This window comes from Trachypithecus francoisi, unplaced genomic scaffold (assembly GCF_009764315.1).
Source record: "Trachypithecus francoisi isolate TF-2019V2 unplaced genomic scaffold, Tfra_2.0 Lachesis_group4, whole genome shotgun sequence".
Taxonomy (NCBI): Eukaryota; Metazoa; Chordata; class Mammalia; order Primates; family Cercopithecidae; genus Trachypithecus; species Trachypithecus francoisi.
This window is the reverse complement of record NW_022681469.1, coordinates 111,169,292-111,194,785: the sequence shown is the minus strand read 5'-3', so window position 1 is coordinate 111,194,785 and position 25,494 is coordinate 111,169,292. Positions and strand designations below refer to the sequence as shown.

Below are 25,494 nucleotides of genomic sequence, written 5' to 3'. Positions count from 1 at the left end.
GGCAGGAGAATGGCGTGAACCCAAGAGGCGGAGCTTGCAGTGAGCTGAGGTTGCACCACTGCACTCCAGCCTGGGTGACAAGAGCGAGACTCAAGAAAACAAAAAAAGTTAAGGGAAGAATCTAAGTGGTGGATACACAGGTGTTAGCTGTAAAATACTTTCAACTTTTCAGTTTGAAAATTTCCTTTAACAAAATGTTAGAAAGAAAAATGATGTCTTCAGTTGCTTACGTGCAGGTGCTGAGAAGGTAATACCACCAACCATCATTTGGAAATGGTTTTTCTAAAATGTTAATGGGAAAAAGCAGAGCTTTCACAATGTTTTAAACAGGGATGGGAGGATGAAGGCAGAAAAGCTCTTTTTTAACTGCAAATATTCACAAAAGAGAACAGTAAAATGAACCTCCATATACTCACCACCTAATCCAACAAATATTAACTTTCCACCATTTTGCTTCAACGATTTTTTCTTTATTGAAGTTTGGAAGAGAAGCTTCTTCCGACATTCACCCTAAATGCTTCAGAGTAAGCCCCTCTACATAAGCAAGGACACAGGCAAGCATCGTTCCCAGGCCCTGAATGCAAGGGAGGGATTCCTTACATCCAATACACTCCAAGTACTGAAGGTAAAACACAACCCCAAAGTATTAGAGGACCACCTTGGGAAATGTTTTATGTACATGCCGGGAGTAGGAAAAACCCTTTCTAGTATTTAGAAGCCTTATAAAAGAAGACCAATGCATTTGAATATATAGAAATTCAAGACTTCAGAATGATGAAAAGAATCACAAACAAGGTCAAAAGGCAAATGACAGTCCAGAAGAAAAATATTTGCAACCCCTAACAAATGGCTAATTTGGTTTAAGTCATTAGGAGATAAATAACCCAACAGAAAAACAGACAAGGGCAGAAACAGGTAGTTAAAAAAACAACAGCAGCAGCACATGACTGCATGAAAAAAAAAAAAAAAGAAGTCAGTATGAGTTGACTTAAGAATTATAAATAAGGCCATACACGGTGGTTCAGGCCTATAATCTCAGCACTTCGGGAGGCCGAGGCAGGTGGATCACTTGAGGTCAGGAGTTCGACACCAACCTGGCCAACATGGTGAAATCCCATCTCTACTAAAAAAAAAAAAATACAAAAATTGGCTGAGTGTGGCAGCACATGCCTGTGGTCCCAGTTACTAAGGAGAATGAGGCAGGAGAATTGCTTGAACTCGGGAAGTGGAGGTTGCACACAGTGAGTCACCTCCTCCTGTGCGGACATGGGCAGCAGCAGAGGCAGGCCAGAAACTAAGTGTCAGGGCCAACCGCAAAGACCAGGTCTCTGTGGATAAGTGGATGGGCTTCATGAGTCTCTAATACCGCTGAAACCATATGATAAACACTGAGTGTTCTGGGGGAAATAGATCTATAACTCTCATCACATTTACACGAGTCAGTAACCAAAAGTAGGAGAGGTGGCTCTGCAAAGGGCAGAGATGAACCACCAATCACTCTGGAGTGAACACATTTTTGTCATTACTTGACTAATAGGCCAGGGCCAGGAGCAGTTGCTCCCGCCTGTAATCCCAGCACTTTGGGAAGCTGAGGCGGGTGGATCACCTGAGGTCAGGAGTTCAAAACCAGCCTGGCCAACGTGGTGAAACTCCATCTCTACTGAAAATACAAAATGTAGCCAGGCGTGGTGGTGCATGCCTCTAATCCCAGCTACTCGGGAGGCTGAGACGGGAGAACTGCTTGAACCCAGGAGGCAGAGGCTGCAGCGAGCTGAGATCTCGCCAATGCACTCTAGCCTGGGTGATACAGTGAGACTGTCTCAAAAAAAAAAGAAAAAAAAAAACTTAATAGGCTGGGCACATTGGCTCATACCTGTTAAGCCCAGCACTTTAGGAGGCTGAGGCAGGAAGATGTCCTGAGCCCACGAGTTCAAGACCACTCTTGGCAACACAGTGAGGCCCCGACTCTTAAAAAAAAAAAAAAAAAAAAAGCTGGGCGTGGTGGTGTGTACCTATAGGCCCAGCTATGTGGGAAGGGGGAGGATCACTTGAGCCCGGGAGGTTGAGCCATGTTGACACCACTGCACTCCAGCATGAGTGACAGAGTAAGACCCTGTGTTTTAAAAACGCAGCAGTAGTAGTAGTGGTGGTGGTAACAGCCATAACACAAAAGGATGCACTTCGCAGTGACACTGAGTTCTACAGACCAATCTGACTAGATCTTTTCAGGAATATACCTTTCAGAAAGCAACCTACTTTTATATATTGCTAGTAGTTTAGGTTTGTTGCCATTTTTCTACCGTATTATTTCAAGATGCTCTAATTAATTTTTCTATTACACTTCACATACAGCTGAACTTTCTTATTTTTTATTATTTTTGAGACAGAGTCTTTTCTGTTGCCCAGGCTGGAGCGCAGTGGCACAATCTTGGCTCACTGCATGCAACCTTTGACTCCTGGGTCCAAGTGCTTCTCCTGCCTCAGCCTCCCGAGTAGCTGGGATTACAAGAGCGCGCCACCATGTCTGGCTAATTTTTGCATTTTTAGCAGAGGCAGGGTTACACCATGTTGGCCAGGCTGTTCTCGAACTCCTTACCTCAGGTGATCCACCCGCCTCAGCCTCCCAAAGTGTTGGGATTACAGGTGTGAGCCACTGCACCCGGCCCAGATGAGCTTTTAAACACATAAATATACATGGAACCCGCATACCCAGAACAATCACTTTCCACTAAACTGAAGTACAAACCTGGCTCAGCCCTCCCATGAAATAATGGTGGACAGTGGATCAGGCTGCTACGTGAAAGACTCCATAATAATCAAATGAAAGCAAAGAAACCAGACTACACAGATGTACTGACTCAAGATGGCACGTCCCAGGACACTGGTGCCAAGAGGCATTCAGGCTGACACTAAGAAAGGCTGAATGTGGCAGGGTGTGGTATGTGGTAGCTCAGGCCTATAATTCCAGCACTTTGGGAGGCCGAGGCAGGCGGGCCATGAGGTCAGGAGATCGAGACCATTCTGGCTAACACGGTGAAACCCCGTCTCTACTAAAAATGCACACACACAAAAATTAGCTGGGTGTGATGGCGCTACTGTAGTCCCAGCTACTTGGGAGGCTGAGGCAGGAGAATGGCGTGAACCCGGGAGGCGGAGCTTGCAGTGAGCCGAGACTATGCCACTGCACTCCAGTCTGGGTGACAGAGCGAGACACGAACTCAAAAAAAAAAAGAAAGAAAAAGATTGAACGCAAACTTCAGTGATCTCCAGGGTCAAAGGCCTTGCTTTTAGCACTCATTCTAGGTGGCCTTAGCCACAGTTTCTGCCAAACTTCCCTCCTAGAGATTGCCTGACTAAAATTTAAGAAATTAATCACTTGATTTAAAAAAGAATGTTGCTTTTTGCTTCTGCTGGCGTGGTTTATAGCTGACAACGATGAAGCTCCTGGAGTGGTAAGGGAAGAACGAGGCCATGAGATAATTGCTTGAATCCACTTCCGCGTGTGCCTGCGGCTCCGCCAGGATGCAAGGTAAGAGCCCAGCATTCCATCACCACAGATTTAGGCCAAAAGACGCTCGTGGTTTCTCCTCTGTACGATCCATTACTATAAATCTCACTGAAATTAATATTCCAACCAATGCACCGCCTGTCAAATAGGACTAACGTCAGAAAGCACCATTTCTCAAACCTTAAGATGTAGATGATGGTCTGTAAAGTAAATGATTAGTTTCTTGGCAAAGCAGGAAGGTTTGATAAAAGGCGTTATATGTCAACGGCTACGCTTCCATAATCAACGCAGGCTCTAGTCACTTTTGCTGAGCTAAGGAGCAGTCTGCTTGTGCTGGGTTTCAGAACTGAATGTTTATGAGATCTGTTTTCCTAGCTCAGAAACCAGCTTAGCAAATGCAAAGAAAACACACAGTGTAGCTTTTGAAAAAAGCCAACTTCTAAACTTCTGTGATCTTTTACAAATAATAAACTGATATCCTTCATTTATTTTGCCTAACAATGTAGGATATTGTTGTAGAATATTTTAGGGAAAAGAGACCACATTTTGTGCATTATGTATATTCAAAAAACGAGGACGACAACAAAAATGCACATGGAGAAAGAAAATGATCACATGAGAGGCCGGGCGTGGTGGCTCACACCTGTAATCCCAGCACTGATCATATGAGAGGCCAGGCACGGAGGCTCACGCCTGTAATCCCAGCACTGGTCACAAGAGGCCGGGCGCGGTGACTCACGCCTGTAATCCCAGCACTTTGGGAAGCTGAGGTGGGAGGACTGCTTGAGACCCGGAGTTCAAGACCAGCCTGGCAACATAGTAAGACCCCGTTTCTACAAAACTTACAAAAAAATTAGCCATGTGTAGTGGTGCGTGCCTCTGGTCCCAGATACTCAGGAGGCTGAGGGGGGAGGATCACTTGAGCTCAGGAGGTCAAGGGTACAGTGAGATATGATTATGCCACTGTACTCCAGCCTGGGTGACAGAGCGAGACTCTGTCCCCATATATACACATATATGAGGTGTCCATAAACAATGAGCAAAAGCCTATCTGGCAGCTCCTGCAACTTTCAAGTCTGAAATGATAACACTGATAGTAGAAAATCTATCTTCCAGTACTGCTTGACCAAGCTTTTGTGTGTGTGTGAATTTTCTTTTCTAAGTAAATAAAAAAAGAACAAGTAGTTGTCCATCTTGTTTTTCTCTAAGACCAGCTCTGGCTCATTCTTTCTGTAACAGCCACAGTGAGTGACAGCAAAGATCTGATTTTATGATGGACTGTTAAAGAGTTTTGAGAGTAGAAGTCAACACTGAGTCTGAACTAAATACTGAGACACGAAGAAATATTCTTTCCTCTGAGTCTACCTACAGAGAAATGCTGGAAAACAATCTTGACATTTCACTTAGTAGCTGACCTGTTTTCTAAGAGACATTATCTTATCTACTTAAAAAAAAAAAAAAAGGACGTGAAAGAGGAAAGATAGATAACATTCTAGGAACAGAACAACATAATAGCTTCAGTTTATAGTATTAACCCTTGCCGGACGTGGGGGCTCACGCCTGTAATCCCAGCACTTTGGGAGGCCGAGGCGGGCGGATCACAAGGTCAGGTCGAGACCATCCCAATGCGGTGAAACCTCGTCTCTACTAAAAATACAAAAAATTAGCCGGGTGTAGTGACAGGCACCTATATATAGTCCCAGCTACTCGGGAGGCTGAAGCAGGAGAATGGCATGAACCTGGGAGGCAGAGCTTGCAGTGAGCCGAGATTGCGCCATTGCACTCCAGCCTGGGCGACAGAGCAAGACTCCATCTCAAAAAAAAAAAAAAAAAAAATTATTAACCCTCAAAACATTCTTTGTCGGGCCGGGCGCGGTGGCTCAAGCCTGTAATCCCAGCACTTTGGGAGGCCGAGACGGGCGGATCACGAGGTCAGGAGATCGAGATCATCCTGGCTAACACGGTGAAACCCCGTCTCTACTAAAAAATACAAAAAACTAGCCGGGCGAGGTGGCGGGCGCCTGTAGTCCCAGCTACTCGGGAGGCTGAGGCAGGAGAATGGCGTAAACCCGGGAGGCGGAGCTTGCAGTGAGCTGAGATCCGGCCCCTGCACTCCAGCCTGGGCGACAGAGCGAGACTCTGTCTCAAAAAAAAAAAAAAAATTTCTTTGTCCATTTCATCACCCATTTTTAAGGGCCAAGGTTCACTAAGAAGAACACAGAAATTCATGCACCTACCTTACCATGTTGCTCAGTAAACATCTACTCTTTATTTTTTATTTATTTATTGAGACAGAGTCTCACTGTCACTGAGGATGGAGTGCAGTGGCACAATCTTGGCTCGCTGCAACCTCTGCCTCCTGGGTTCCAGTGATTCTCATGCCTCAGCCTCCCTAGTAGCTGGGATCACAGGCATGAGCCACCATGCCTGGCTAATTTTTGTGTATTTTCACTAGAGACAGGGTTTTGCCACATTGGCCAGGCTTGTCTTGAACTCCTGGCCTCATGTGATCCGCTTGCCCTGACCTCACAAACTGCTGGGATTATAGGCCTGAGCCACTGTGCCCGGCCAACATCCACTCTAAAAGATACTATCAAGACATCCCATTTTGTTCCACTAAAAATCTCTGGGAAATAAGGCACTAGAAGTCAGTAACTAAACTTCAATTTGAGGAAAAGGAAAGACCAGGTTTTGGCATCCTTCCACTCTTTCTAAGCACTGGCCCCCAGCAGGGGAAAAAAAATTCTGTGTGTTTGAAAACAGATGAATGGCTGGGCGCGGTGGCTCAAGCCTGTAATCCCAGCACTTTGGGAGGCCGAGACGGGCGGATCACGAGGTCAGGAGATTGAGACCATCCTGGCTAATACGGTGAAACCCCGTCTCTACTAAAAAAATACAAAAAACTAGCCGGGCGACGAGGCGGGCGCCTGTAGTCCCAGCTACTCGGGAGGCTGAGATAGGAGAATGGCGTGAACCCGGGAGGTGGAGCTTGCAGTGAGCTGAGATCCGGCCACTGCACTCCAGCCTGGGCGACAGAGTGAGACTCCGTCTCAAAAAAAAAAAAAAAAAAAAGAAAACAGATGACTGGCCGGGCACGGTGGCTCAAGCCTGTAATCCCGGCACTTTGGGAGGCCGAGACGGGCGGATCACAAGGTCAGGAGATTGAGACCATCCTGGCTAACACGGTGAAACCCCGTCTCTACTAAAAAATACAAAAAACTAGCCGGGCAAGGTGGCGGGCGCCTGTAGTCCCAGCTACTCGGGAGGCTGAGGCAGAATGGCGTAAACCCAGGAGGCGGAGCTTGCAGTGAGCTGAGATCCAGCCACTGCACTCCAGCCTGGGTGACAGAGGAGACTCCATCTCAAAAAAAAAAAAAAAAAAAAAGAAAACAGATGACTATAGTGACTCCAGCAACAATTTAATAGCACAGTTCAAGCACTTCATCTGGATCTGAACTGAACAGATGTTTCAGTCATTCATAAAAGCCTGGAGACAGGGCTGCCCTCCACTGCAGAAACCCCCCATGGGGAGCAATCCTGTGTGGCTCACGCGAAGGCAGCCAGGTGGCAGGGCTTCAGGAAGCGGGGCGGCACCTGGGATAAACAGCCCTGGTTCACACCTGTGTTATCACCCAGGTCACACCTCCCAGCCTCCACGGCAGAAGAAAGGCTTTTTTGGAAGATTTAGTAAGCACCAGCAAACAAGTCTAAGGGCAAAGAAAAGAGTAAAACCTAAGCCAGCCAGCAGGAGCCATGAGTCAGGGATGCGGATCATGCCAATTCTGCTGCCTCACTCTCTCCCTGCAAAGGGCCTGGGTACTTGCTCTTGGGGACAGCAACAAGAAAGACACTGCTGGGGAGAATCAGACACATCCCCTCATGGAGGTGAGGGGCACCTGCAGGCTCACCTGTAGAGAGGAGGCCAGGGCCCAGGAGGGAGTCTGAAAGGCCCCACCTGCTGGCAGGCCAGGAGAACGCCATAATTTCAAGTCACCAGCACAAAGTTCAGAATTGCTGGAACCCAGCAGGGAGAGAGGTTGTGGTAAGCCAAAATGGCACCACTGCACTCCAGCCTGGGCAGTAAGAGCGAAACTCCATTTCAAAAAAAAAAAACAAAAAAGACTGCACAGAACCTACACACAAACAAGCAGAAGGAGGACTGGAGAGTGTGCCCAGGAGGGGTGGATGTCAATATCCTGTCTATGATATTATACTGGGGCTTTGCGAGATGTTACCATTGGGAAGAACAGGATAAAGGATGCAAGGGACCTGTATTATTTCCTACAACTACATGTAAATCCATAATTATATTAATTAAAAATTACACATGTGGAAAGAGTCCAAAGCTTCCCGTCACAGTCTCCATCACGGGGTTGACTCAGCAAATACCATTTTTGCACACTGTTAAGTACACATATACTCTCTAATCCCCGCAATAATCTTATAGATGTGCATTATTTCTGTTTTGCAAAAAATAAAAGAAACCGAGGCCCAGAGATGTAGGAATCCATCTAGAACCACACAAAATATGACTGAGCAAGAGGCCAAAGTGCATGGCCTCCCGCTGTTCCATGCGCCTCTCCGACATGCAGGCCACTTCAATGCTGTAAAATGCCAACGCGAGAAAATAAATTGTTCCTACGGGGGCTGTAAAATTTTCAATTTTCTGGAAGCCCTTTATGATAGTAATCTAGACGGTTTAAATGGCATTAAAAAGGGAGGTAAGTCAGCTGGGGGCAGTGGTTCACGCCTGTAATCCCAGCACTTTGGGAGGCCGAGACGGGCAGATCACGACGTCAGGAGATTGAGACCATCCTGGCTAACACGCTGAAACCCTGTCTCTACTAAAAATACAAAAAAATTAGCTGGGCATGGTGGGCGCCTGTAGTCCCAGCTACTCGGGAGGCTGACGCAGAACAACGTGAACCCGGGAGGCAGAGCTTGCAGTGAGCCGAGATCGCGCCACTGCACTCCAGCCTGGGTGACAGAGCCAGACTCCGTCTTAAAAAAAAAAAAAAAAAAAAAAAAGGTGGGGAAGAGAAGTTACAGACCAGTACATATGGTATGAGCTCATGTACTGAAGACCCTCATGAACAGAGCTCCCTCGGTATCTGCACTCCTACGTAGGCAAATGCACAGATCGGGGCAGACAGCCACAGGTATCACCAGTTGCCACCTCCTGGAGAGATGCAGGTAGAAGCAGAGGACTGGTCAGAGGGTGTCTGGACTTCAACCACAGTGTCTGAATTTTAGACCGCATTCCAATTCAACTTTTTTTTTTTAAGAAGGGGAGAAATAAAGCAAACACTTACTGCATTCATAGATCTGTTCCAGCTTATCCACAGAAGAAAGGGAGAAAAATTTATAACCGGACTTACTACCAACAGCTAGGGACCTGCAAAAAAGCCAAATTCAGAAATAAGAGCTGATACATGCAGACAGTGACAACGTAGATAACTAGCTCCCACGTTCCCAGCAATTTCCCAGCGTGCTCCCCTCATGCTCACCACAAATCAGCACAGAGCAAATCACTTCATCCTGTTTGTATCAAGTGCTTGGCACAGGAAGATGCCACAAGGTCAATAAAATACAGACAATATTATTACTTAAATCCTATAAAACTTTTCTGAGGCTGGATGTGGTGGCTCATGCCTGTAATCCCAACACTTTGGGAGGCCGAGGCAGGCGGACTGCTTGAGCCCAGGAGTTCAAGATTAGCCTGGGCAAAATACTGAGACTCCATCTCTACAAAAATAACAATAAAAACAAAACAATTAGCTATGCATGGTGGTGCCCTTGTAGTCCCAGGGAGCTACTCGGGAGGCTGAGGTGGGAGGACTGCTTGAGCCCAGGACTGGAGGTTGAGGCTGCAGCGAGCTAAGACCGATCCTGCTACTGCACTCCAGCCTGGGAGACGGAGCGAGATACTGTCTCAAGAAAAGAAATCAAGAAACTTTTTCTGGAGATCTAACATACAGCATAGTAACTGTAGTTGATAATACCGTATCTTGTACTTGAAATATGCTGAGACAGTAGATCTTAAGTGCGCTTATCACAAAAACGTAACTATTTGAGGTGATAGATATGTTAATTAACTTGACTGTGGTGATCACTTCAAAAGGCATGTGTATATAAACATCACACTGTATACCTTAAACAGATACAATTTTAATTATACTTCAATAAAGTGGAGGGAAAATTAAAATAAAAATACCAAAAAGCAAACTCTATACAACTTTAAATATAAGTTTGGGGTATCAGCACAAGTAATCAGCCTTACTGTTTCCCTCGAAACATACTGGGGTTTCCCAAGTGGTATGATATAGACACACAGTATACGTCCGAGTATGAGAGTTAAGCAAGTTGGTCAGGTGCGGTGGCTCACGCCTGTAATCCCAGCACTGTGGGAGGTGGAGGGGGCAGATTACTTGAGGTCAGGAATTTGAGACCAGCCTGGCCAACATGGCGAAACCCTGTCTCTACAAAAATCAGTCAGGCATGGTGGTAGGCACCTGTAAGCCCAGCTACTTGGGAGGCTGAGGCAGGAGAATTGCTTGAACCTGGGAGAAGGTGGCTGCAGCGATTAGAGATTGCGCTACTGCACTCCAGCCTGGGTGACAGGGCGAGACTCCATCAAAAAAAAAAAAAAAAACTTAAGTAAGCCAATTTTCTAAAATTTTTTTTTTTTTTTTGAGATGGAGTCTCCCTCTGTCGCCCAGGCAGGAGTGCAGTGGTGCGATCTCGGCTCACTGCAAGCTCCGCCTCCCGGGTTCACGCCATTCTCCTGTCTCAGCCTCCCGAGTAGCTGGGACTACAGGTGCCCGCTACCACGCCCGGCTAATTTTTTTTTTGTATTTTTAGTGGAGACGGGGTTTCACCATGTTAGCCAGGATGGTCTCGATCTCCTGACCTCGTGATCCACCCACCTCGGCCTCCCAAAGTGTTGGGATTACAGGCATGAGCCACCACACCTGGCCTAATTTTCGAAATTTTAAACAAAGGTATTTACAATCAAGGTGGATGCAGGCATCTCTCTGCACTTCTGCAGGCCTTTAACACCCATGACTCCATCCCGTATGCTGTGCCATGGCTGAGCAGTGGGCTGGAAACAAAACAGACTCAAAAGCTACCTTAGAGTCTAGAATCAAAGGCCCCATCGTTGGCTTACAAGGAAAAAGCAGAGGACTGGTTTGATGGCCTTGCGTTTATGATTCCATATTCTTTTTTTTTTGAGACGGACTCTTGCTCTGCCGCCCAGGCTGGAGTGCAGTGGCCGGATCTCAGCTCACTGCAAGCTCTGCCTCCCGGGTTCACGCCATTCTCCTGTCTCAGGCTCCCGAGTAGCTGGGACTACAGGCGCCCGCCTCGTCGCCCGGCTAGTTTTTTGTATTTTTTTTTAGTAGAGACGGGGTTTCACCGTATTAGCCAGGATGGTCTCGATCTCCTGACCTCGTGATCCGCCCGTCTCGGCCTCCCAAAGTGCTGGGATTACAGCTTGAGCCACCGCGCCCGGCCTGTGATTCCATATCCTTCACCCAACACCATCGCTTCTGCAAGGAGGCTCAAGGAGCCCACAGCTCAGCAGCCCCTCCCAGCAGGGGCCTCGGGGACACCAGAGAAGGGGTTGCCTCATCAAAAAATGCCTCTCCAGAAGCCAGCTGACCAAAGAAAGCAAAACAAGAAGCAAGTCCAGCAAGCAAAAGAAAGATGAGCGAATGAGCAGGAAGCACTGAGGTATGGAGGAATCAGATACCAGGATCACTTTCAACATCTGGGAGAACATGAAAATGAGTAGGTAAAACAGAAGGCTGAAACAGGGAAAGGGGACATTTCACACAGAGTATTTGTACCCCAAGACAGGATCAGGGCTATTTTAATGATCATGTCATTTATTACAAACTTAAGATTACCAACTACTCTTCCACATATATGTGGAAGAAATGTATTCCAAGAAGGGAGTTACTATAATCAGTATTAATCTGTAAAATCACATTGATTCATCTTAGAAGTATAAAAAGAACAGAAACAAAACTCTACCAGCTCATATAATTTTTCTTCCCAAAATTTTTTTGCTTCTTTACTATACTGAATTAGTTATATCAATTGTTATATCAATGAAATAATTAGGTATTATTACCTGTAAATATTTTGAAAATTAATAAAAGAACCAAGAAGAATACAGTAATATCCCCAGGCTAAATATAAAACAAAATCTCAGCAACCCAGAACTTTTGGGAAACTGATGTTCAGGAAAATATTTTCCAGATAACTAAGGGTTGCTATTTCAAGCATGACTCCCCCACTCCTAATTTCTGATTAAAAAACCAAATTGTTCTTAAATTGTATACTTTCCTGCGTCCTTAAAACAAAGAATGACCCTTAAAACAAGGGATGACAAGTTCTTTTGAGTTGAGGGTTTGGTGTACCCCATATCAAACAGCCAGACTGTAGTGTTGAGTTTATTTATTTTATTTTATTTTTTATGTATTTGAGATGGAGTCTCGCTCTGTCACCCAGGCTGGAGTGCAGTGGTGCGATCTCAGCTCACTGAAACTTCTGCCTCCCGGGTTCAGTCAATTCTCCTGACTCAGTCTCCTAAGTAGCTGGGATTACAGGCACCTGCTACCATGCTCGACTGATTTTTGTATTTTTAGTAGAGATGGAGTTTCACCATGTTGGCCAGCTGGTCTTGAACTCCTGACCTCAGGTGATCCACCTGCCTTGGCCTCCCAAAGTGCTGGGATTATAGGAGTGAGCCACCACGCCTGGCCTGCAACACTGAGTTTATAAAAGTATTTTTCTCTCTCTCGTTTTGCCGACAGTTGTCATTTTTCCTCGTGACCATCCTACCATCATTAACAGCCCCTGTCCTTTCTAATTTCTTGGTGACTTGGAAACCAAATCACCAAGCTTATTAGCATTATGTATAAAATGAGCTTGCGGTGGGGGGGAAGGCTTCTCCCACGGGCAAAATTAACGCCTTAGTCCCTGATCCTTGGGTTAGATATCCCAGTTCTCTGCTGTGCTCCCTACACACGTAATTTGTTAAAACTGGACTCTGCCAATCCAGTCAGATATTTGGAAGCTGATGTAGAATATTAAATACCTCAGCTAGAAGTTTAACCCCACGGTTTATAGAACTGTGCATTCCAGTCAGTTAAGAAAGGGAAACAAAAATATTCCACATATTTTTTGAGATGTATATATACCACAGTATGAGGACACTTTATTGTAAAGATAAGGTTTTTTGTTTTTTTTTAGATGGAGTTTCGCTCTGTCATCCAGGCTGGAGTGCAGTGGTACAATCTCAGCTCATTGGAACCTCCACCTCCTGGGTTCAAGCGATTCGCCTGCCTCAGCCTCCTAGGTAGCTGAGATTAGAGGCATGCACCACCATGCCCAGCTAATTTTTTGTATTTAGTAGAGATGGGGTTTCACCATGTTGGTCAGGCTGGTCTCAAACTCCTGACCTCAGGTGATCCACCTGCCTCAGCCGCCCAAAGTGCTGGGATTACAGATGTAAGCCACCATGACCGGCAAAAGTTTTTTTTTTTTTTTTTTTTTTGAGATGGAGTCTTGCTCTGTCACCCAGGCTAGAGTGCAGTGGCACTATCTCAACTCACTGCAACCTCTGCCTCCGGGTTCAAGTGATTCTCCTGCCTTAGCCTCCCGAGCAGTTGGGATTACAGGCGCCCACCATCGCACCCGGCTAATTTTTGTATTTTTAGTAGAGACGGGGTTTCACCATCTTAGCCAGGCTGGTCTCAAACTCCTGACCCCATGATCCACCTGCCTTGGCTTTCCAAAGTGCTGGGATTACAGGCGTGACCACCGTACCCAGCCTAGATGAGTATTTTTAAAGAATGGTATTAAATATAAATGCGATTGAAATTTTCGTCTCAACATCAACAATCAAGTTCTACACCTCTTTGGAGATTTTGCTTTAAACAATTTCAAAATTGACCTGACCATAAAATGGCAGACATATTAATGGGAGAGGCAGAGTAACAGGTAAGTATGAGATTTTTCCCCAATACACAGTTTTATTGCCAAAAAGTGTTTATTTATTTATTGTTAAGTCAACAGACTGGGGTTTTTTTTTTTTTTTTTTTTTTGAGACAGGGTCTCACTCTGCCACCTAGGCTGGAGCGCAGTGGTGCGATCTCGCCTTACTGCAGCCCCAACCTCTTGGGCTCAAGGGATCCTCCCATCTCAGCCTCCCGAGTAGCTGGGACCACAGGCGCATGCCACCACACCTGGCTAATTTTTGTGTTTTGTGTAGAGTCGAGGTCTCCCCGTGTTGCCCAACCTGGTCTTTAACTCCTGAACTCAAGGGATCTTCCCACCTCGGCCTTGCAAAGTGCCGGGATTACAGGCGTGAGTCACTGTGCCTGTCCCCGTCAGTGGGCTCTTTCATTGACAAAGGGGAAAACTAGCAAATCATAACCACAAAAATATGTATTGGTTCAATCCCCCATTTTGCCACTATCTCCCACCTTCAACTGCGCCTGGTGCCCAAACCCAGAGACCCTGCTCTACCCTCCCCAGAGACCAGGCCTGTCCTTTGCCAGGGAAGGACAGAGTCACTGCATTTTAAACACACTTGAACCCATCCTCCTCATTTCACACCCCCACAACTCCGCCTCTGGAGCCCTGGACTGCCCATTCCTGAGCCTGTCGGGGATTCTGCAGTTTAAACTAGGTTGGTTCTCTGCTTTCTTCACTAGCAATTTTAGATCCCACTTCCTTTACTACTTGCTAGCTTCCAAATTTGCTAATATCGCCTTTCTCATTCTTTCTATCCTATGAGTTTAAGCCTTCTAAAATATCTTTTCGAGGCCAATGGTGGTGGCTTGCATCTGCAATCTCAGCTACCCAGGCAGGAGGATCACTTGAAGCCAGGAGTTTGAGACCAGTCGGGGCAACAAAGTGAAACCCCATCTCTACTAAAATAAAAAATTAAGAAATGTTTAAAATTAGAAAATATATCTTTTTGGCATTTTACTGATTAACATTTTATTAGGGTCTGAGGATGGAACCAAAATAAATGCTTATGTTTGATCCATCATTTTTAACTGAAAGTCTCTGTCAATGAATTGAAACTTGAACATTCAACATCAAAAAGACAGTGACTGCCACTCAAAAATGAAGATGTGAGTCAGATTTTTTGCTTTTCTTCCTTTTCTCCCCCGTCCCTAATTGTCAGTCCATAAAGACTCTCCTTCTTCATCCTCTTTGCGGAGAAGCCATACTTGATTGCGAGCTTAGGTGGATACAGCCCGACACTGTAAACCAAAAGCAAACTCAACTGTAGCTGCCAGCCCAGACCTGGTAGGCTCTGGTGCCGTCTCTTTTAGGGCTATGGATAGCCCACCCCCATCCCCGCTCCACCTCACATCCTCCACCTCCATATCCCTGTGGCCTTTCCAACTCATCAGTATCCCAAGTAGAGCTCTTTCCTCCTCGGCTTCTTCACCACGATATTATCACATTTACCCGGAACCCAAGCCAGAAACTGAGTGACATCTTAAGTTCTCCCTTGGCTGCAGGACGCATATCCTGTGGGTCACACAAGTCCTGACGGCGAGTCAGTCTCCTTCCCACCGGTCACTGCTGTTGGACAATATCTTCCTAAGTCACCCCCTGCCCTCCTCAAACATATCCTTTGCATAGCAGGCAGAATGACTTAAAACTTTAAGGGTGAAGGATCTTAAAAACCATCTTCAGGCCGGGAACAATGGCTCATGCCTGTAATCCCAATACTTTGGAGGCCGAGGCAGGAAGATCGCTTGAGGCCAGGAGCTCAAGACCAGCCTGGTCAACACAGCAAGACCCTGTGCCTACAAAAACTATAAAAAAAAAAAGAATTAGCCAGGTGTGGGGCTCATGCCTGTAGTCCCGGTTTCTCGGGAGGCTGAGGCAGGAGGACCGCTTGAGCCCAGGAAATCAAAGTTGCAGTGAGCTATGATCATAATAATTGTGCCACTGCACTTCCAACTGTGCAACAGCGAGACTCCATCTGAAAAACAAAAACCCTTGATTTACAGATGAACCAAGAGAACAGAGCAGTACCTTCCCAGGACAATGAGCATAACCTAGAAGAGACATGGTGGAAGAAAACAACAGGTTTCTCCTACTGTCTCCAGACACTTCATAACATCCATTCTACAAACACAAGACTTGGAAAGTCAAGTCCCTGTGGTGTCCACTGGAAAAATGCAGTCCTTGGTATTTCCATTTCAGATTCAAGTGATCCTCTGCCACTTATTAACTGGTTCACTTCAATTTCAAAAAGCCAAAAAGTCCTCTAACATAAGGCTTCCGAGGTGATACTTTCAGAAACCAGGGTTGGAACTAACCAGACAACAGCGCGACGGCCAAGACCAGCTGCTCTTGATGCCCTTTTCACTTCTCTAGGTAAAAAAAACAAAACAAAACAAAAACAGATGGTAAAAAACAAATAAAACTTATGCACACTTTTAGGACAAGAATCATGAAAAAGTACTCATTGGAAATCATATTACCAGTACAAGAAGAAAGGCAGGACAGTTATAGTTTGGTATGTAACGAACACAAAAAGAATTTAAAAGACAAAAGAAAGGAAATGACCCTATAACATATATATATTCTAGGAAGTGAACTGGCTTCCAAAGTTTCTCACTCAATACAGTAAATGTGAGTTCTAGACGGACGTTCTTTCTCTTGCTAAAAATTGTGTTCCTCAATAAATTCTGGAGATTAAGAAGGAAAAGGTATAAGCCATAAAAGCTCTCTCCGGGAACTTCTATTTCTTTCAAGCGTAGATTTAAAACAAATTACAGTCGTTTTAGCCCAGTCAACTTCTAGTATAATCCTAGCTTACTATTCATTCCAATTTAGGTTTACACTACATCAAGGTCTCTCTGGCAAGTCAAAGTTATGAAATCTCAAAGTAACAGAAATTTCTTGAACTGTAATAACTTCAGGGAGCATGGAGAAGTGGGTAAGTGTGAAAATGTCCTATTTCAGGCCAGAGTGACACTCTCCTGTGAAACAGGGAACATGGCAGTCGAGCTGAAGTAACAGCAAAAGAGAATGCTTTTGTATACTTGATTTCATTCTGATAGAAATAATTAGTGAAAAACTTAAAGAGTGGCCGACAATGTTTTGGAAACTCTCTAATTTATACATGGCATAAACCCCTCTAACTACTACCATTTCTTACTGGTCTCCAAATGCTGCAGACTTGGGCTTAAAAGCCAAATTAGAATTGGTTTGTGATGTCGTTTTCCCTATCTGGATTAAGATAGTCTATTCCACTTCAACTGCAACAGGTTGTCTGAATTGTTTGTTGTTCTGGCTTTTGGTCACACAGAACACTACAGTACTTGGGAATTTTAATCTTTATACGTTGTTATGTTATTATTTCTAAATTCACTGTCTTCAGAATTCTACTCCGTAAATAGAAAAAAAAAAGAGCATGGCAGAGCAGAAAGAACACTGGAAGAGAACTCAGGAGGCTAGATTCTACTCCTGCCCCCACTCCACTATTAACCAATTCGAAGACCCAGGTCAGCTTGGAGCCTTTCAGAAGGATTTCCTCATCTCTAGTTGGATGAGGTGATTTGCCCCTTCCAACTCTCAATGCAGTCCCACTGTGTGACTGTCTTCACAGCTTTGGGGAGGTGCTAGTAAGCACCTGCTGTACACCACTCACTGGGTGTTGGCCATTCTACAGTTCACTTTTAATTTCCTAAAGAATCTCATTTTCTGCTTTAATTCCACTCAGCTAGTAACAACTCAACCAATGACTTAGTAAGATGCCAAATGACCCACTCCTCCTCCTCTTTCCTCACTTCCTGTTACTCACTTCCAAGATGGCTCTCCTCCCTGCCAACCCCATAACTCATCCTTCTCTCTCCAGAAAGCTCGCTCACCTATTAACTATCCCCACAAGTCCTCCTCCCAGGCAGCATCCAACCCGTATCAGTGTGGACAAACAGCGTTCCGAAAGCATGGGCTGCATGGCTGGCCTTAAGGCCTTCTCTTGCCCAGAGGATGACCCGCCCCCTGGAGCTCTGAGACTCCTGGGGCACTGGTCTGTAACGCCTCTCTTGGCTCGGTTTCTCCCCAGCTAGGTCAGATGCCAAGGTTATTAATAAGTTTGCTACTTGCTGGAGAAGACATCAAAGTTACCTCCCAAAAAGAACAATGAGGGCCGGGCACGGCGGCTGACACCTGCAATCCCAGCACTTCGGGAGGCTGAGGTGGGCGGATCACTTGAGGTCAGGAATTCCAGACCAGCCTGACCAACATGGTGAAACCCTGTCTCTGCTACAAATACAAAAAAGTTAGCTGGGCACAGTGGCGCGTGCCTGTAGTCTCAGCTACTTGGGAGGCTGAGGCAGGAGAATCGCCTGAACCCAGGAGACGGAGCTGCTTGCAGTGAGCTGTGATCGCACCACTGCACTCCAGCCTGGGCAACAGAGCAAGACTCCGTCTCAAAACAAAACAAACCCCAAAAAACAAAAACAAAGAAAAAACCAAAAAACAGTGAGAAACGAAGAAAAGAAAATCAAGAGAGAGAGAAGGAGCCTTAAGACGATGAAGAGACAAGGAGAAGGGCCTGATTCAAAGGAGAGTGAGTGGGAGACGCTGAGCAAGAAGCGGGCAGAGGAGAGGAGAGGAAGCGACCCACTCCCAGCGCTCCACAGGCGGCCAAGACAAGTCAAGCCGCAAAGTTCGGCCCCAACTTTGCGAGAAGTAGTGATGTCTGACGCCAGGGGACCTCCCCGCAAGACGGTGAAAGCAGGCCCCCTCTCCACCACTTCTCCCGCTCCGGGGCCGCAGCTCCAGGCCCGAGGGTCTCCCTGGAGGGCGGTCTCTCTGCGCGCCCCGGGCCCGCCCCTGGGGACGCCTCTGCCCGTTTTGGCCCGCAGGCAGGCCGAGCCTGCGACCCCGCCGAGCTTGGCAGCGAGGCCCTCCCCCTAGCCCGGGTCCGACCCTGGCCTCACCCCGACCCAGACCCCCGACCCCCGCCTTACGTGATGTCCTGGTTGAAGTTGGCGAAGAGCAGCTGGCCGGCGCCGGCCTCCCCGCTCTGGCTCGCCAGGTTCATGGCTGGGCGCGCGGGGAGTGGGCCCGGCCGGGGAGGGCGCGCGCGCGTGGGCGAGTCACGCTGCACTCAGGGTCGGCGCCGGGCCCCGCTAGCCGCCTGCGTCGCCGCCACTCGCCGCCCTGGGATCAACCGCCGCCTCATCACGTCCCCGCTCTTGTTTATGCTCCGGAGCCGGGGTGCCCGGTGCGCCTGCGCGGCCCCGCCCCCGCGACGCACGGCCTCGCGCGGCGCAGTCGCACTGCGGAGGCCCCGCCCCCTCACCTCCTGCCTAGGCTTGGGTTCCGGTTGACCACGCACGCGTAGGGACGCGTCGAGGCCCGCGGGGTCCGGCTGAGGGCGCGCGGCGGCCGCGCGTGCGCATGGGACAGAGCGGGCCGGAGTGTTTTCTGTGTACCCTCCTCTTAATAATACTCAATGGCCGGGCACGGTGGCTCACACCTGTAATCCCAGCATTTTGGGAGGCAGAGGCGGGCGGGTCACCTAAGATCAGAAGTTCGAGAGCAGCCTGGCCAAAATGGTGAAACCCCATCTCTACTAAAAATACAAGAAAAATTAGCCGGGCTTGGTGGTGCAAGCCTGCAATCCCAGCTACTCGGGAGGCTGAGGAAAGATAATCGCTTGAACCCAGGAGGCGGAGATTGCAGTGAGCCGTGTTCGTGTCACTGCACTCCATCCAACCTGGGCGATACAGCGAGACTCTGTCTCTAAAAAAAAAAAAAGCCTCAATGGGCCCTCCATGTGCCAATCACTGTGCTGAATGCTTCTGCGCATTACCTTATCATTTTATTATTTTTAAAGACAAAGTCTCGCTCTGTTGTCCAGCCTGGAGTGCAACGGCTCAATCACAACTCACTGCAGCCTCAAACTCACAGGCTCAAGCGATCCTCCCACCGCAGCCTCCCAAGTAGCTGGGACCACAAGCACATGCCTCCACACCCTGATAACTTTTAAATTTTTTGTAGAGATGGGGGAGGGGCGGGGGGGTCTTACTATGTTGCCTAGGCTGGTCTCGAACTCCTGGCCTCAAGTGATGTTCCCACCTCGGCCTACCAAAGCCCTGGGATTGCAAATGTGAGCCACTGTGCCCAGCCACATTATCTTATTTGATGCCTATTACAATCCTACGTAGAGAATAGTACATCTTTATTTTACAGATTTGAAAATCAAGGCTCAGAAATAATTATTTGCCAAGCACTAGATCTGAGACTGGAAACTGAGATGTGAGAGGTAAAAACAATAGAATTTCTAGAAGGAAACAAGAGAATGCCTTCATGATTTTGGGATAAACAAAGTGGTCTAAACAGGTACTTTAAGGCAGGTGTGTTGGCTCATGCCTTTAATCCCAACAGTTTGGGAGGCTGAGGCAAGCAGATTGCTTGAGTCCCGGAGTTTGAAACCAGAGTAGGCAACGTGGGGAAACCCGGTCTGTACAAAAATACAAAAATTAGCTGGGCATGGTGGTGTGTGCGTGTAGTCCCAGCTCCTTCAGACGCTAAGGCAGGAGGATGGCTTGAGCCTGGGAGTTTAAGGCCGCAGTGAGCTATGACCGCGCCACTACACTTCAGCCTGGGTGACAGAGCAAGATCCTATCTCAAACCAAAACAAGTTCTTTAAAAAGTAGTAACCACAGGCCGGGCCCCGTGAGTCACCCCTATAATCCCAGCATGCTGGGAGGCAGAGGCGGGCGGATCACGAGGTCGGGAGATCAAGACCATCCTGGCTGACACCGTGAAACCCCATCTCTGCTAAAAATACAAAACATTAGCCGGGCGTGGTGGCAAGACGCCTGTGGTCCCAACTACTCGAGAGGTTGAGGCAGGAGAATGGCGTGAACCCAGGAGGTGAAGGTTGTAGTGAGCTGAGATCGCGCCACTGCACTCCAGCTTGGATGACAGAGCGAGACTCTGTCTCAAAAAAAAAAAAAAAAAGGTAGTAGTAACCACAAAATGAGAGATTGGCCTTCATCAACATTGAGAAGAATGGGCTGTTTTCAAGATACTGTTAAGAGAGGAAGAAAAGGCAAGCCTTAGGGATACATATATTTGTCATATATATATGTGTATATATATATATATATATTTTTTTTTTTTTTTTTTTTTTGAGACGGAGTCTTGCTCTGTTGCCAGGCTGGAGTGCAGTGACGCAATCTCGGCTCACTGCAACCTCTACCTCCCGGGTTCAAGCAATTCCCCTGCCTCAGCCTCCCTGGTAGCTGGGACTACAGGCATGCGCCACCACGCCAGGCTAATTTTTTGTATTTTAGTAGAGACGCAGTTTCACCATTTTGGCCCGGATGGTCTCGATCTCCTAATCTCATGATCTGCCTGCCTCGGCCTCCCAAAGTGCTGGGATTACAGGCGTGAGCCACCACGCCCAGCCTGCAATATATATTTTTGACAAAGGAATTACACCCAGAACTTCTGCACATCAATAGGAAACATATAGACAGCTCTCTCTCTCTCTTTTTTTTTAAACTAGGTAGAATACTTGAACACAGGCACATCACAAAAGAGGATATCAGAATGGTTAATGAGCATCTGAAAAGGTGGTGATCATTAATACTCATTAAGAAGATGCAAATTGGCCGGGCGCGGTGGCTCAAGCCTGTAATCCCAGCACTTTGGGAGGCCGAGACGGGCGGATCACGAGGTCAGGAGATCGAGACCATCCTGGCTAACACGGTGAAACCCCGTCTCTACTAAAAAATACAAAAAACTAGCCGGGCGAGGTAGCAGGCGCCTGTAGTCCCAGCTACTCGGGAGGCTGAGGCAGGAGAATGGCGTAAACCCCGGAGGCGGAGCTTGCAGTGAGCTGAGATCTGGCCACTGCACTCCAGCCCGGGTGACAGAGCGAGACTCCGTCTCAAAAAAAAAAAAAAAAAAAGAAGATGCAAATTAAGCCTGGGCGTGGTGGCTCATGCTTGTAATCCCAGCACTTTGGGAGGCCGAGGTGGGTGGATCATCTGAGGTCAGGAGTTCGAGACCATCCTGGCCAACACGGTGAAACCCCGTCTCTACTAAAAATGCAAAAATTAGCCAGGTGTGGTGGTGGGCACCTGTAGTCCTAGCTACTCGGGAGGCTGAGGCAGGAGAATCGCTTGAACCTGGGAGGTGGAGGTTGTAGTTAGCCCTGATCGTGCCACTGCACTCCAGCCTGGGTGACAGAGCGAGACTCCATCTCAAAAAAAAAGAAAATGCAAATTAAAAGCAAATGAGATATTACTAAGCATCCAGCAAATTGGCTAAAAGTAAAGCAACTGACAATCCCAAGTGTGGATGACCATAGAGTGCAATTGGAACTCTCATACCCTGGGGATGAAAGTCTACTTATTTATTTATTTATTTGACACGGCGTCTCGCTGTGTTGCCCAGGCTGGAGTGCAGTGGCGCGATCTCGGCTCACTGCAAGACGAAAGTCTAAATTGTTTCAACTGCTTTGGAAAACTTGGGCACTATCTACTAAAGGTTTTTTTTTTTTTTTGAGACAGAGTCTGGCTCTGTCACCCAGGCTGGAGTGCAGTGGCCGGGTCTCAGCTCACTGCAAGCTCTGCCTCCCGGGTTCCCGCCATTCTCTTGCCTCAGCCTCCCGAGTAGCTGGGACTACAGGCGCCCGCCACCTTGCCCAGCTAGTTTTTTGTATTTTTTTAGTAGAGACGGGGGTTTCACTGTGTTAGCCAGGATGGTTTCGATCTCCTGACTTTGTGATCCCCCCCGTCTCGGCCTCCCAAAGTGCTGGGATTACAGGCTTGAGCCACCAGTCCCGGCTTTTTTTTTTTTTTTTTTAATAGAGTTTTGCTCTTGTCGCCCAGGCTGTGGTGCAGTGGCATGATCTCGGCTCACTGCAACCTCAGCCTCCACTTCCCAGGTTCCAGCAATTCTCCTGTCTCAGCTGCCCAAGTAGCTGGGATTATAGGCACCCACCACCACGCCCAGCTAATTTTGGTATTTTTCGTAGAGACGGGGTTTCACCTTGTTGGCCAGGCTGGTCTCGAATTCCTGACCTCAGGCCACTGCGCATGGCCTATCTACTAAAATTAAACATATATAAACCTTATGACTCAGCCAAATGCACTGTATATGCATTTCTAGGTGCATATATAGTAGAATTAGTGCATATTTTCACCAAAAGACATAAATAAGAATGTTCATAGCTACTGTATTCATAATAATTCAAAACCAGAAATAACCGAACATCCACCTCGAGTGGAATAAGTAAATAGATTATGGTCTATTCATCCAAAAAAATACAGCAATGGAAAGGACATACATGACCTGGATGAATCGCACTGACATAATACTGAGTGAAAAAAGTCAGCCAGGCCAGGCGTGGTGGCTCATGCCTGTAATCCCAGCACTTTGGCAGACCGAGGCGGGTGGATCACAATGTCAAGAGATCAAGACAATCCTTGCCAACATGGTGAAACCTCGTCTCTACTAAAAATACAAAAATTAGCTGGGCATGGTGGCATGTGCCTGTAGTCCCAACTACTCGGGAGGCTGAGGCAGGAGAATCACTTGAACTCTGGAGGTAGAGGTTGCAGCGAGCTGAGATCATGCCACTGCACTCTAGCCTGGGCGACAGAGCAAGACTCCATCTCAAAAGAAAGAAAGAAAGAAAAAAAAAATCTCCAGCAAGCCTTCGTTTCCTTATGGTCATCTCCTCTTCTGCTGATTCGAGCCATTGCTCCCTGGCAATGTACTTTCATACTTTCTTTCCTTTTCTTTCTTTCTTTTCTTTTCTTTTCTTTTTTTTTGAGTTGGAGTTTCCCTCTTGTTGCCCAGGCTGGAGTGCAGTGGCGTGACCTCAGCTCACCGCAACCTCCACCTCCCGGGTTCAAACGATTCTCCTGCCTCAGCCTCCCAAGTAGCTGGGATTACAGGCATGCACCACCTTGCCCGGCTAATTTTGTATTTTTAGTAGAGACAAGGTTTCTCCATGCTGGTCAGTCTGGTCTTGAACTCCCGACCTCAGGTGATCCACCCACTTCGGCCTCCCGAAATGTTGAGATTACAGGCGTGAGCCACCACGCCTGGCTTGGTAATGTACTTTCATACTTTCCCAGCACTTTGAGGGGCTGATGAGGGCGGATCACGAGGTCAGGAGATCGAGACCATCCTGGTTAACAGGGTGAAACCCTGTCTCTACAAAAAATACAAAAAAATAGCTGGGCGTGATGGCACGCGCCTGTGGTCCCAGTTACTTGGGAGGCTGAGGCAGGAGAATCGCTTGAACCCAGGACGTGGAGGTTGTGGTGAGCCGAGATCGCACCACTGCACTCCAGCCTGGGTGACAGAGTGAGACTGTATCACAAAAAAAAAAAAAAAAAGTCTGCCTTTTTAAACTTACCAATGTATAGTCATCTCTCACCCGCCATGGTTATTAGTGAATGAAGATATATAAAGAGGTGCCTGAGTGGATCCTCTTGGTTCTAGACATAGTTCTCCTCGATCTCATTCTGAGCTGCCACCCAGCTTTCCCTTGTTCATAACAATCTACAATCCCAGCTGGAATAGTAACTCCTTCTCTCTCTATTGGTTCACTGAATGAAGATCCAAAAATGATCACGAAGTAGACTCAGTTTCCAATGGACCAGTACCACAACTCTGTTCACTGGGATAAAACAGGGAATTCCATGGCCTGAGTGCGGTGGCTTATGCCTGTAATCCCAGCACTTTGGGGAGGTTGGGGGGGGGGTGGATCACCTGAGGTTGGGAGTTCGAGACCAGCCTGACCAACATGGAGAAACCCTGTCTCTACTAAAAATACAAAATTAGCCAGGCGTGGTGGCGCCTGCCTGTAATCCCAGCTACTCAGGAGGCTGAGGCAGAAGAATCGCTTGAACCCAGGAGGCACACATTGCGGTGAGCCGAGATCACACCATTGAACTCTAGCCTGGGCAACGAGAGCGAAACTCTGTCTCAAAAAAAAAAAAGGGAATTCCTTGTGTATTAGGATCTCAAACTCCAGTGATCCTTAGATGTTATCTGCAAGCGGGCCAGGCGCGGTGTCTCACACCTGTAATCCCAGCACTTTGGGAGGCCGAGGCGGGCGGATCACGAGGTCAGCAGATCGAGACCATCCTGGCTAAGACGGTGAAATCCCGTCTCTACTAAAAATACAAAAAATTAGCCAGGCGTGGTGGTGGGCGCCTGTAGTCCCAGCTACTCGGGAGGCTGAGGCAGGAGAATGGCATGAACCCGGGAGGTGGAGCTTGCAGTGAGCCAAGATGGTGTCACTGCACTCCAGCCTGGGCGACAGAGTGAGACTCCATCTCAAAAATAAATAAATAAATAAATAAATAAAATAAAATATATGCAAGGATACACTACCACTTCCACTCTTGGTTTGTAGGCATGTACTGCATATTGTTGAATAACAGCCCAGTCTTACACAGTGTGGTCTCTTAGCTGGAGTCACAACTGACTTTCATAGGCTTGCTTCAGTAGCCTTCTGTAGGCCACTCTACCATCCATTTAGGTGATAGGGTACATGATGAATCGCAAAGGCATAAGCCCATTGTCAAAATTTCTTCACTTTAGTGTAAAGTTCTCAGTCAAAAGAGATGTGAATGGCTGGGCGCGGTGGTTCATGCCTATAATCCCAGCACTTTGGGAGGCCAAGGCAGGTGGATCACCTGAGGTCAGGAGTTCGATACCAGCCTGGACAACATGATGAAATCCCATCCCTACTGAAAATGCAAAACTTAGCCGGGCGTAGTGGAGGGCGCCTGTCATCCTAGCTACTCAGGAGGCTGAGGCAGGAGAATTGCTTGAACCCGGGAGGTGGAGCTTGCAGTGAGCTGAGACTGCACCACTGCACGCCAGCCTGAGCGACAGAGTGAGAGTCTGTCTAAAAAAAAAAAAAAACTGGGAAGATCAATTTCTACGTT

General features: G+C 47.3%; 1 protein-coding gene across 6 annotated transcripts in view; it reads right to left on the bottom strand.

Moving 5' to 3' along the window:
• The window catches only part of WIPI2 (WD repeat domain, phosphoinositide interacting 2), a 47,750-nt gene extending 28,905 nt beyond the window's left edge, over positions 1-18,845 (bottom strand). For 3 of the 6 annotated variants that reach the window (XM_033193112.1, XM_033193115.1, XM_033193113.1), the window contains exons 1-3: positions 18,532-18,837; positions 15,868-15,921; positions 8,821-8,903 (exon numbers count right to left, since the gene is read on the bottom strand). In XM_033193112.1, the coding sequence (XP_033049003.1) occupies positions 8,821-8,903; positions 15,868-15,921; positions 18,532-18,605 (211 nt within the window). In that variant the 5' untranslated portion in view covers positions 18,606-18,837. Of the gene's footprint in view, positions 1-8,820; positions 8,904-15,867; positions 15,922-18,531 lie in introns of all 6 variants that reach the window. The other 3 variants (XM_033193114.1, XM_033193118.1, XM_033193117.1) reach the window with 1 other exon arrangement.
• Between the last annotated feature and the right edge of the window lie 6,649 nt (positions 18,846-25,494).